General features: G+C 37.2%; 1 protein-coding gene across 5 annotated transcripts in view; it reads left to right on the top strand.

Moving 5' to 3' along the window:
• crybg1.L (crystallin beta-gamma domain containing 1 L homeolog) overlaps nt 1–9,640 on the top strand; it is a 141,934-nt gene extending 132,294 nt beyond the window's left edge. For all 5 annotated transcript variants that reach the window (XM_018263346.2, XM_018263347.2, XM_018263348.2 and 2 more), the window contains one exon: nt 7,430–9,640. In XM_018263346.2, coding sequence (XP_018118835.1) covers nt 7,430–7,518 — 89 coding nt within the window. In that variant the 3' untranslated portion in view covers nt 7,519–9,640. The remainder of the gene's footprint in view (nt 1–7,429) is intronic.
• The last annotated feature ends 3,256 nt before the right edge of the window (nt 9,641–12,896 follow it).

Genomic DNA, 12,896 nt, shown 5'->3' with positions numbered 1-12,896 from the left:
TTGATAATTTACTGTATGTACGGACATTGCTTTATCTGTACATGTTTGGTTGTATCTAGTAGTTTTGTAAACAATTATATATTCATCATTCTTATAAAATCAGCAATGTGCAGAATAGGGTAGCACAAAGATCATAATAATGAGCAGAAGAAAGGGGTTTGTGTAAAACAGCTGAAAAATAAGGCTTTAATGAGCATCAGTTTACAATACATGACATGTTTAAGCAAGGAGGAGGCTTAGACTTTTACTGTCCTTCATTGCATGTTACATCCTGCTTCTGACATGACAGTAGGTCATAAAGCAGAGGCAAGTTTTTTCAGTACAAGTTAAATTGTATATGATCAGTTAGAGGAAATAGGGATAATATCAGTAGAAGGCACATGGATTGTGATATATTGAGCCAAGACAAATAGAGACCAAATTATCAGAGGTTCTTGGCACATAACTTAGGTGCATATTTATTATGCTATGTAAAAAACAGCCGGATAATGCAACACACATTGCCAGGCTTCGCCATGTAATAAAGCGGCGTAAAAACTAGCGGAACATTTTCATTTGTTTTTTCCCAGAACGACTTCCACCAGAAGCAATGTTAAATAATTGCGGCAAAGCTGACGTTCCCAATTACACACACCTTAGGAAAATTCTCCATTTATTTTACACAGCTTTTTACACAGTTTTTACACAGCATAATAAATATGCCCCTAATGGTCAGAAACCAACCTGATTCATCTGTAACGATTGAATCTCAAGAGGTTTTATCATAATTCTTGTTAGGCCCAAAAAGAGGGCCCAAAAGAACATGCCTAATTAGAGCTCACCACAGAAATCACCACTTTCTAGTCTTTCCTATGGGATTATTTAGAATCGATGAATAGAAGGTGGGTGAGTTCATATAGTGAGCTGTAATCTCATATTTTGATAAATCTGCCTATTAGTGTATTTTAGACAGTGGACAATTTGCAATTAATTTTACTTTTGTGGTTTTTGAATGATTTCAATATTTGTTTTGAAGCACTAATGAGAATGATGACAGTATTTTTGTTGCAGACTTTAAAAAAACTAAATTTGAAGGCAAACGATTAAAAAAATATATAGAAATACTCCTTTAGTATGTATAGATTTAACTTTCAATTCCAGTAGACGAGAACAAGCATAATTTGGCTAGTAATTTCCTTGTTTCCACTGGATGGGGTGTTTCTCCCGTAGCTTTTTAACCCCTTAGGGTCTGTCCCTGTACCTAGTCCAAGGCACTAGTATTCAGTACAAATTATATTAGTGGAACAGACCAGGTAGACGCAGTAATTTGCTGCAAAAATGCCTTTTATTCGACACTACATGTTACGAGCCAAATTGCCCTTTTACACTTGACAAAGGGCAATTTGGCTCGAAACATGTAGGGGCACAATTACTTAGTTCGAGTGAAGGAATAGAATAAAAAAAACGTTGAATTTCGAATGATTTTTTTGGCTACTTCGACCATTGGATTGGCTACTTCGACCTTCGACTACGATTTCGGATCGAACGATTCGAACTAAAAATCGTTCGACCATTCGATAGTCTGTCTCTTTAAAAAAAAATTTGATCTCCTACTTCACCACCTAAAACCTACCGAACCCCATAGGCTTTCTAAGCTTTTTTTGGTCGTAGAAAAATCTTTCGATCGATGGATTAAAATCCTTCGAATCGTTCGATTCAAAGGATTTAATCGTTGGATCGAACCATTTTTCGTTTGATCGAACTAATTGCGGTAAATCCTTCGACTTCGATATTCAGAGTCGAAGGATTTACCTTCGGCAGTTGAATATCGAGGGTTAACCCTCGATATTCAACCCTATGTAAATCTGCCTCGTAGTGTCGAATAAAAGGCATTTTTGCAGCAGATTACTGTGCCTACCTGGTCTGTTCCACTAATATAATTTGTAATAATGGCTAGTGTTCATAAATGAGTACTAAAAGTCATTGAACATGAAATAAGTAAATATCAATGTATTCCTTTCAGTGCAGAGTAACGAAAAGTGCAGTAGATGCAGCTGTGTAGTAATTCAAATAAAAATGCCATCTGTCTTGTCTTAAACTATTGCAAAATAATACTGTCAGAAACCTGTTTGTTCTTGTAGTGGCATTGTACCATGAGTCACAGCTTTTATCTGTTCTGTAGAGAGTTTAATGCTTCCGGGCTTTGCAATGTGTGGGTAGGACAAGATGCCTGTCTAGATATACACAGTGTAAACATTTTAATGGGAAGCAAAAGAAACTGAAAACATGACAAAAGGCTGTGAATGTTAATATCAGATGGCACGTCTGTGGCATTACATTGTTTGTTGTGATATTAAGTATGTAGATAATGGTATAATGCTATTTTTAGGCTATTTAAGGAAGCCAGGTCTGCTGTTAATTGTGTTTTGTGATTATTCTACTTTAATTTATAAAACATGTAAAGCATATTTTTGCAGCACAAAGCATGTTTATTCACAGTCCCTGGCCTAGTGGACTTTACAGTTTAATTCTCACACAGATGCACAAACACACACACGTGTCAATTTAATCCGGAGCCAGTTTACCTGCTTGTTGTTATTCCAGTTTGGAAGGAAACCCGTGTGGTCACAGGCAGAGAATAAGTACATACATATCCCATAATATTTCTTACGTTCTGGTAGTGCTATCTCATTTTTAAACTAATATGCAGGGGTTAGAGCAGTGGTCCCCAACCAGTAGCTCGTGAGCAACATGTTGCTCTCCAACCCCATGGATGTTGCTCCCAGTGGCCTCAAAGCAGGAGCTTATTTTTTAATTCCAGGCTTGGAGGCAAGTTTTGGTTGTATAAATACCAGGTGTACTGCCAAACAGAGCCTCAATGTAGGTTGGCAATCCACATGGGGATACCAAATGGCCAATCACGGCACTTATTTGGCTTATTTGGCACCCCAAGAACATTTTTCATAGCTAGTGTTGCTCCCCAAATACTTTTACTTCTGAATGTTGCTCACAGGTCCAAAAGGTTGGGGATCCCTGGGTTAGAGGTAAAGATCAGATCATTTTCAATGAGAGATTAAAATGTAATGATTATTGGACTGCAAAGTGGAAGGGCACAAGAAAATAAATGGAAGCAATGACACAAATCTAATAATTAGATGAACAAGTATCTAGCAATGGTAAAATGTTGTCCTCCACATCTAAAATAAGAAATGGCTGATGCAAACCTGATTAAATTAGGTATGGGAGAGCTGGCAGTGTTATCCTGCCACCTTCTGACTGTAAATATAATACTGCACAAAGTACCCTTTCCATACACAGTCAATTGTAAAACTTTGTTTTTGGGGATAGCCTTATTTTTAAGGTTATGCATTGAACATAAGTAGTTCATGAGTCTCTAATACATGTGATTTTAGGGAGATATTTAAAAAGAACTGCATGTGATTTTTACCAAAAACCCAATGTGTGTGAAACTGATGGTACTATTATTAGCATTTCTGGCCCTTAGTTGTGAAAGATAGTCCAGTCAGTAAAGTCTTTGTGTTTCACTACAAAAGGTGTCCCTGTACTAGAAGAAGGCCTCCTATTCAATTTTTGTAATGGCTCTTAATTAAGATTATACTAGTAACATAGGGAAAAATACACATGCTCATCAAGTTTAACCCTTAAATGTTGCTAATTAATGGGGATTTTGCTTAGAACAATTTTTTGATCTGCCAATATTTATTTGTTTTGTAACTATTTAATGCTATTGTTTACAGTTAAGTAATTAAAGGAGTTATTCACCTTTGAATTAATTTGTAGTACAGGTAAAAGATCCCTTATCCGGAAACCCGATATCCAGAAAGCTCCGAAATACCGAATGGCTGTCTCCCATAGACTCCATTTTATCCAAATAATCCAAATTTTTAAAAATTATTTCTTTTTTCTCTGTAATAATGAAACAGTAGCTTGTACTTGATCCCAACTAAAATATAATTATCCTTATTGGAAGCAAAACCAGCCTATTGGGTTTATTTAATGTTTAAATGAATTTCTAGTAGACGTAAGGCATGAAGACCCAAATTACGGAAAGATCCGTTATCCGGAAAACCCCAGGTCCCGAGCATTCTGGATAACAGGTCCCATACCTGTATTATATAGAGAATTTTGCATCAAAATAATTTGCAATGGTTTTTCATTTTTTATTATTTGTGGTTTTTGAGTTACATCATTTTCTATTATGCTATTATTTTCTATTCTCCAATTTGCAATTTCAGCAATCTGTTTCAATATAGGGTATAAATGACCCTAGCAACCAAACATTGATTCGAATAAGACACTAGAGAATATGAATAAGGAGGGCGTACATAGAAAAAGGAGTAGCAACAACAATAAAATAAATGATACAATTATACATTCAATAATAAAATAATGATATAAAAAAATAAAAGAAAGTAGCAATATCAATACATTTGTAGCATTACAGAGCATTTGTTTTTTGGTGGGTCTGTGACTTTATTTGAAAGTTGGAAAGAGTCCGAAGAAGAAGGCGAATTATTCAAAAACTATTTAAAAAGAAAAAATGAAAAGCAATTGAAAAGTTGCTTTAAATTAGCCATTGTATAACTTACTAAAGGTGAACCACCACTTTACACTCTTATCTGGTTGCTGCTGGCTCCAACAACTCGACAGTGGTTTGAATAGCAGAATGATCGATGAAGTGAAGAAGAAATAATAAAAAATCTAGCCTAATTCTAATTGCTGAACTTGGCAGTCAGACAGCTTTTTCAATTTCAGGTTAGAGAGGAAGAACAGAACAGCAAACAACTAAACACCACCCATCCTCTTGTAATATAAGATACAACTTCTAGCTAAAGTTTGTTTTAAGATGGGAGGCACCCTGATGACAATGAAAAAAGACATAAAACTACTATACAGAGTTTATTTCAGTTTCAGTGGCACATGGGTGGAATGTAGATGCATAAAGCACAGTGTTTTTAAGTACCCCAAAACCATCTCCATTGACTTGCATTAGACTTGTTATGCGTGTATTCTCTCAGTTCCTATAGTCTTGTTCATATTAACATTACTTAGGGCTCTTACACATGTTGTTTGACAAGCCTTTGACATCTGTGATTGCCAATATAATTAAAGGCTTGTTAATGTTCACATTCAAGATTATGTCCTGGGTAATGGCATTATGAGCAGTAATCTGCATAATTTTATGATGTCAAACTCATTGAAGTCATTGAACTGAAGTAATTATTAGGAAACTAGCCAGTGGTGTTAGTGCCAAGGCTTTGCTACATTAATGTTTGATTGTAAGATAAGACCTTATGGTCTAAGTGGTGATACTACTTTATAGAAAGAGAACAAAAGAGATTGTGTACAGAGAATAGTTTTACCGTGAGAGCTGTGAAGTTATAAAATTCTCTCCCTAAAGTTGTACTGGTAGATACATTAGAGAACTCCAAGAAAGGGACAGATGACCTCTTAGCAAATGAGAAAATCCAGAGTTGCTGAAATTAATTCTTATTAGAAAGTTAATCAAGAGACTTGTTCTGATTCCCTCCTCTGTCTGAAATTGAAGATGACTGTCCCTGTGTTATTTTTACATTCTTCAAGCTAGAAGTTTGGCCAGTTTCGCATGGACAGAAGGTTATGTTTGATGGACCTGTGTCCTTTTTATCTCCTTTTCACTAAGTAATTTGGCAACCAAATATTCACAGTTAAAGTAATTTTGCCCTGGTATTGGTTCCAGGCTCACTAGGTTTGGAATCACTTTATTTTTGTGTTGCCTTGACATACTTCCACCCCATAGAAACAAGACTTTTGAGTATATTGTGTGTGTTTTTTTTTTAACAAATTAATCTTTTGCACAGTGTATTTGCGAGAAGAAACACCGGGGGGGGGGGGTGATATAGGGGGGGTCTAAATGTGCCTCCCCAACCCACATGCACTGTAATACCTTCATTTTACATATGCCAATAGGACAGCACACTTCAGCAAACACTCCTCTGGCTTCTGCAGGAAAACTTTTGATTGGAGCAAGACTGGGAAGCCATGCGAGCAAGATGGGAAAAACAGCTGAGCGATACACCCTTCCAAAACAGCCTGGCTGCATAAATTTTGTGTAGTCTCACAATGTCTTTTGGGAGTTGTAATTCACTCCAGTACCTGAAATGACTAGCTAGTTAAGGAAATCATCAAAATACAGCAAATACAGCAAATTTAGAAGCTTAAATATAAGGGGCAAATTTATTAATAAACGGTAATTGTTACTGAGCTTTATCACTGGTAAAATAATACTGAGCATCTTAGATGTAACAATTTATTGACCACACTAGAATCTGCATTTGATCACATTAACAATACATATGCTCCAGTGCTCAAGCAATCAAACACATTCAGACTAAATGACACATCTATCTGCTTTGGTGATATGTCGATTCATTATCACTTTCCTGGCCTTAGGCCAAGGGCAGAGTGAGTGCTAGCTCTGCTGCTCTCATCCTGCATTTTTCTTTTTGAGGCTGAGAGAAACTGATCTGTTCCATGCCCCGTCTCCACTTGCATACAGTCACACAGCAGAGTGGAGGTGGAGTAGCCTGCTTTCATATATTTGGGGTGACCTCCGCTATGTGTATACAAGCAGATCTTACTCTAATCAGTGGAGATAAGCCACGGTGCAGATCTGCTTCTCTCAGCCTCATAACAAATATGGCAGCAGCTGAGCCAATGTCTGTCTGTCCTTTTGTGTAAGCCTGAAGAGCTGCAGACCATAGATTCTACTATCTGAGGCACTTAAAAGGTGAATTATTAATGAGCCTTATATTGTGACATTTATTATTCTATATATACAGTATATTTTCCCTAAGGTAACTGAGAGCAGCACAGAGCATGTGCAGTGAATCAGCAGAAAAAATGGGGAGATACAGGGGCAACTGTGGGGACACATACTGTATCTTTACTGCTAAAGGGCTGTGGTTGCCTTGGGCTGGCATAGAAGCCCAAACATAATGTAAAACATTTCTACCCTACTTGTTTAGCTTCAGTTTTCCTTATATGTTCTTAATAAATTGATAGGCAAGTTTGCTGCTTGGCCTTAATCTTGGATATCCGCATAAAAATAAAATCGATGGACTTTTATTGCCATAAGTTAATGAGCTGAACATCCCCAGGAATTACAATATTATTTTCATTATAATTATTACTAAAATATATTTATAAAGTGCCAACATATTCTGCAGGGCTGTACAATAAATCATTCCATACAAATTACACAGAAAATACAACCAATAAACAATACAAGAGGCAAAGAGAGCCCTGCTCTGTAGAGCTTGCAATCTGACATGTGAATATTTATGTGTAATGGCAAAGTATATGATTAATTGACGTTGAGCTAGCACTTACTGTACTGCATGTGGATCATCATTAAAGCTAATCTCATTTGCTGTGTTTTTGCTTTCAGGAGGAAATCAGTACGACCAGCAGCATGTTATACTGAACCCTTTCACAGAGGGGAAACTGACACAGTTGTGGGAAGTATGCATTCTGTAAGGGAAGTCTACTGTGGATCTGAGGAACCAGTAGAATTGCTTCGTGTCTGACCTGCACTGCTAAGAGAAGAAAGAATTCCTCAACAAACCATTTCTTATGCAAGGCCCAGTGCCATAAGAGACCTTTTCATTAAGGATATCTACTGTCTAAATACTGTTTCAAGCTGGAGGTGATCTTACCTGAAGATGTCATTTGGACTCGACTTCACTGAGCATGTCTGGAATTGCACTTATTGAATCTAGTGCTGAGAGTGAATGGGACAGCTTTATCATACCAGATTTCTTGCAGCTGTAAATATACTTCAATCAGATAAAGAAAAGAAAAAAGACTGACTCTGATCAGAACCCTGAAACAAAAATTACATTTTTACAAATATACTCATTTTTACCAAATTGATTTGCAAACATGTTTACCCCATGGGATTCTGCAATTTTGATGAAGCCCCTTAAATTAAGGGATATGTCAGAACCTTTACAGTATTTCACCCGCAAGCCTGTCTGTTTGTTGTCTGTTTGTTCAGATGGTTGTCAGTTTTCTGTTGGTTGTATTATATGAGACTGAGGTACCACCTTGTGATATACTACTTTCCCTTTACACTAAAACAGCACTGTGGAAATGTAAGCCATCCAGTGTGCTTTTGTTATTATTTCTTTTTTAAGGTGACCTTAGGACTATACATAAAAAGAACTGCTCTTTATTGGATCTGCTAGCCCAAGGGGTCTGAAAAAATGTAACTAGTCAAAACACACATAACATGTTAGTTAGAAACAAAAGGCATAAGCCCCTGAAACTTTAAATCTCAAATTTACTTTCCTTAGAATTCTTGTCCAGCCATATCCCACAATATTTGCATGTGTTCTCTCTGTTGAAATATTACATGTGCCCATGGGGAAAGGGTGCCATTTTGACATCTGCACTCCCTGTGGGTAAGTCCCTGCATAAAACTAAAAATCCCCCTTTCCCAGAGAACTTCACATCCTCACTTAATTGAATGTAAAGTTTATTAGAACTCAACTCTTCATGCATTTTGCACATTTTGTAGTGAAATACATTATTATATCAAAGAGCTAATGACTTCATGAATGCCTGTCTGGACCTTAAAGGGAACATTTAGCTCATTCCTTCTCTGCCTCATACTAATGAGCGCAAATGTATCTTATAAGGGAACCTTAAGAAGGTGTTTTCTCATCCTTCAATAAGTAGGTATGAATACCAGCGCTATATATGAATATATGCTGTATGTAATACTGTATGGCCAATGTAATACTGTTTGGCCAATGTAATACTGTATGGCCAAATAGCTCTCCCCATTCAAGTACGAATGAAACCACTATAAACGGCACAGCCATACCACTTTTTTTTGCGAAATCTACTGACAGCTTTTTTTTATAAGCATTGCCTTATAATTACATAGTTCATTTTAATGACAATTGGCAACAACCAGTCACTTCTGAATTAGCTATTAATGTTGAATGTGATTAATACCATTTCTTGAGGATTGTTTCCAGAGCGGAGAGGTTTGCATCTGAAATTGCTGAACTTCATTTAAATAAAGGGGCTTAATGTACTCCAGGCTTTGCTGAGACAGTGACCTGATTTGCTTTGCAGCCTCCCTCCAGCTGATAACCAAAATGTAGGTGTGCTGCAATTCCTCTTAAACCTCTCATTGTCATTAGATATGATTTCATGGAGGATAGGATGTACAGGTATAAGCACAAGCTGCCTGGATGGAATGTACAGTGTATCCAGGGCTCTGAATTCTCAATGGGGAAGTTCATTTCTGTCATCAAGATACATTCCACCATGTGTAGGTATACATCAACTTCCACAGACACTAGAGTGGGGATCAAGTGGGAAATGATTGGTTTGACTGCTGTTAAAATGAAAAGCATCACACTCACTCCCTAAGATAGATCGGTAACAGTAGGAATGACTGTCATAGAGCTGAAATGCACCATGTTGCTAAGGTGAAAAAAACACTGGACTTTTACCCATTTATTGTAGTCATTTGTTCAAAAATATGTGCTGATTTTTGTGTACTGCCGAGTCCTTAAAACTTGTGGGCGTTTTTCTACAAACTGTTTTAAAACCTGCTTTTTGAAAATAAACATCTGTTAACTAACATCTCCTTCAACGTGCTGGTGATTTCTTAGAAGTGAAAACATTTTCTGAAGTGTGCTAAATGTACACCATCATGCTGCACCCTCACAAAGAGGTGCAGTCTAACATATGTATGGATAAAATACTCTGTTCTGTGCACATAAGTACTGAGGCTTACTCATTAGTTCAGCTGGAAGTTTCCATGAACCCTTATTCCATTTGAAGTGGCATAACCAGAAGTCACTGGGCCACACAGACAAATCTTTACAGGACCAACCCCCCCCCCCCAAAGCTTATGGAAAATGACCACTATACATATAGTAAACACAGTCATTGGTCTGTGTTTAATGCATGTTATTAGCCTCCTTCGTAGTGGCTTGGTGTTTGATCTCATAAAGGTGATCCAAAGAAGTGGACAGGCATTAGCCCATAAAATATACCAAAATAATTCATAACTCTGAACCTGTGTAACTGTGTTTGAAATTAAAATATGTAAAAGATTATCACAAATACGGCGCTTAAAGAATATTACTCCATTCAATGGGCACGCCAATACTCTTTTGAAAACTGTTTACTTCTCCTTAAGTTTAAAACTGATGCAACTTTTCATAGATAACTGACTGCAAAGTCACATACTACAGAGTTTTAAATGTACCCAGTTGATGTTATGTGTTCCATCAATTGCGTCAAATGTTCTCCTTTTTAAAGTATAAACAAGTTCTTTGACTTGTAATATTGGTGTGTAGGCATTCATCTCAGGTCATTATGCCTTGTCATGTGCTTTCAGAAAGAGCCAGCACTTTACTATGGAAATGCTTTCTGATAAGCTATTGTTTCTCCAACTCAATGTAACTGAAGGAGTTGCAGTGGGACTTGGATTTTTACTACTGAGTGTTTTTCTCGTATGTACCAGGGAGCTGTTATATAGTTACATTGCCATTGTTCTTTTGATGGGCTGCTGGGGGAATGGGAGGAAAGTGATATCACTCCAACTACAGTAGTAAGGGTAGTGGCACACGGGGAGATTTAGTTGCCTGCGAAAAATCTTCACTACTGCGGCGACTAATCTCCCCGAAATGCCTTCCCACCAGCAAGAATGCTGGTCGCTGTTGGAATGGCATAAGTGTCGATTTAGTTTTCCAAAGTCGCCCGAAGTTGCCTCACACAGAAACTTTGGGTGATTCGGGAAATAAGTCGCTCACAGTAGCGAAAATTTATCATAGGTGACTAGATTTCCCCATGTACAACCACCCTAAAGAGTGACTGAAGTTTATCAGAGCACAAGTCACATGACTAAGGGCACCTGGGAAACTCACAACATGTCTATCCCCATGTCAGATTTCAAAATTAAATAGAAAAAAAAATCTGTTTGCTCTTTTGAAAAACTGGAGGAGCACTATTAACTGATGTGTTTTGAAAAACAAACAAACATGTTTTTCCATGACAGTATCCCTTTAAGTGATACATGTACTGTTAATATGAATGCATTTTTTACAACGGCACCCACTGGTCAGGTTTTGACCATGAAGTAGTCAAGGAAGTTGCCAGGAGAAAGAAAGGGCTGGTCTGATGTTCTTCTGGTTATTTGAGGTTTCTAATGTTTTTTTTTCTAATCAGAAGAACATCAAACCAACCCTCTTTCTTTCTCTTGACAACTTCCTTGACTACTTGATGGTCTGAAACTGACCAGCAGGTGGTGCTGTTTTAACAAAATTCAATCATATACATGCATCCCTTAAATAGGTGTTTCAACTTTACGTTAACTTTTCATACTGTATGTTATAGAATTGCCAATTCTAAGCAACTTTGCAATTGGCCTTCATTTTTTCTTTTTCATAGTTTTAGAATTAGTTGCCTTTTTCTACTGACCCTTTCCAGCTTTTAAATTGGGGTCACTGACCCCATCTAAAAAAACAAATGCTCTGTAAGGCTACACATTTACTGTTATTGATACTTTATTTTACTCATCTTTCTATTCAGGTCCTCTCCTATTCATATTCCAGTATCTTATGCAAGTCAATTCACGGTTGCTTGGGCCACTGGACTGGAGAGTTGCTAAATAATTTAAAATCCACAAATAAAAAAAATGAAAACCAACTGCAGATTATCTCAGAATACCACTCTCTATGTCATACATAAAGTTAATTTAAAGGTGAACAACCTCTTTAATATCTTGGAAATAAAAAAAATAATGTAAATTGCAAAAGTGCTTAGAATACGGCTATCATCAATTGTACATGCACTTATTTTAAAGGAAACATATAGGATAACTTAAATAAAAACACATTTTGTAGGCAATAAAGTAAACTTTATGTTGCTGGTTTTACTTTTGGCTGTAAATAAATATTCTCTTCAAAATTAGCCCCTTTATTTGAGCTTCCCATAGATTTTCGCTGGTCCCGGTCCATGTTTCAAATGAAGGGTGGGCATGTCCTAGCGGTCCCTGCCAGAAGCACAGTAGGAGGGGGACAGCCAATCACAGCCCTGCAGTCACACTACCAAAGATATGTTTCAATTCCCTATCAGGTCAGAGCCTAGCTGCTGATTGGTTCCTATCCTACACTGCAGTGTGCTGAGTGTCACTGGCTCCCCTGCACAGCCAGACAATTCAGCTGGAAGTGGAACAGATAGGTGGGACTAGTAGGGTTTTTGCAGAAATTTTCAATAAAGTAACTAGAAACACAACATTTTAAAACCCATTCCTTCTGTATCTAAAAGTGTATAATGTACTGGTACATTCTTATTTTTTTTACATAATATTCCGCCTTTAAAGGCTTACTTATCCTTTAAGCTACAATGCATTTCCAGGGAGGGGTATAGGTGATGCAGTTGATTAGAGTGGCCTGTGCATGGGCCCCACAATTTTACATCTCCTGTATGAATATACACCCATAAATGGATGGAGTTCCATGACCTGTATAAAAGCACTCGGCCTTTGTCCTCATGGTTTTATATGGTCATGGAACGCCTCTGTAACTTATAATATCCTTATGTTTTACAATAGCGGGAACTTTATTAATTACTGTATACTGTATATGTGTGCGTATGTCTTCTTAGTTGTTACTTTCCTCCTCTCATATGCCTCCATAATCAGTTGTTTATATATAGAAGGATTATGGGTCAGCTTCAGGTCTGCTTATGTTGGGAGAATTTACTGAATCTCTTCATACATGGAAAGCCATCCAAGAGCTACTCCCCTGTTTTTATGGGTTGACTGCATCCTAAAATTATCTATGGCCTCTGTAGTAGCATATTCTGTATTTTTCTTCCTTAACATC

The sequence above is a fragment of the Xenopus laevis genome, chromosome 5L (assembly GCF_017654675.1).
Source record: "Xenopus laevis strain J_2021 chromosome 5L, Xenopus_laevis_v10.1, whole genome shotgun sequence".
Lineage (NCBI taxonomy): Eukaryota > Metazoa > Chordata > Amphibia > Anura > Pipidae > Xenopus > Xenopus laevis.
This window is presented reverse-complemented; position numbering and strand designations above follow the sequence as displayed.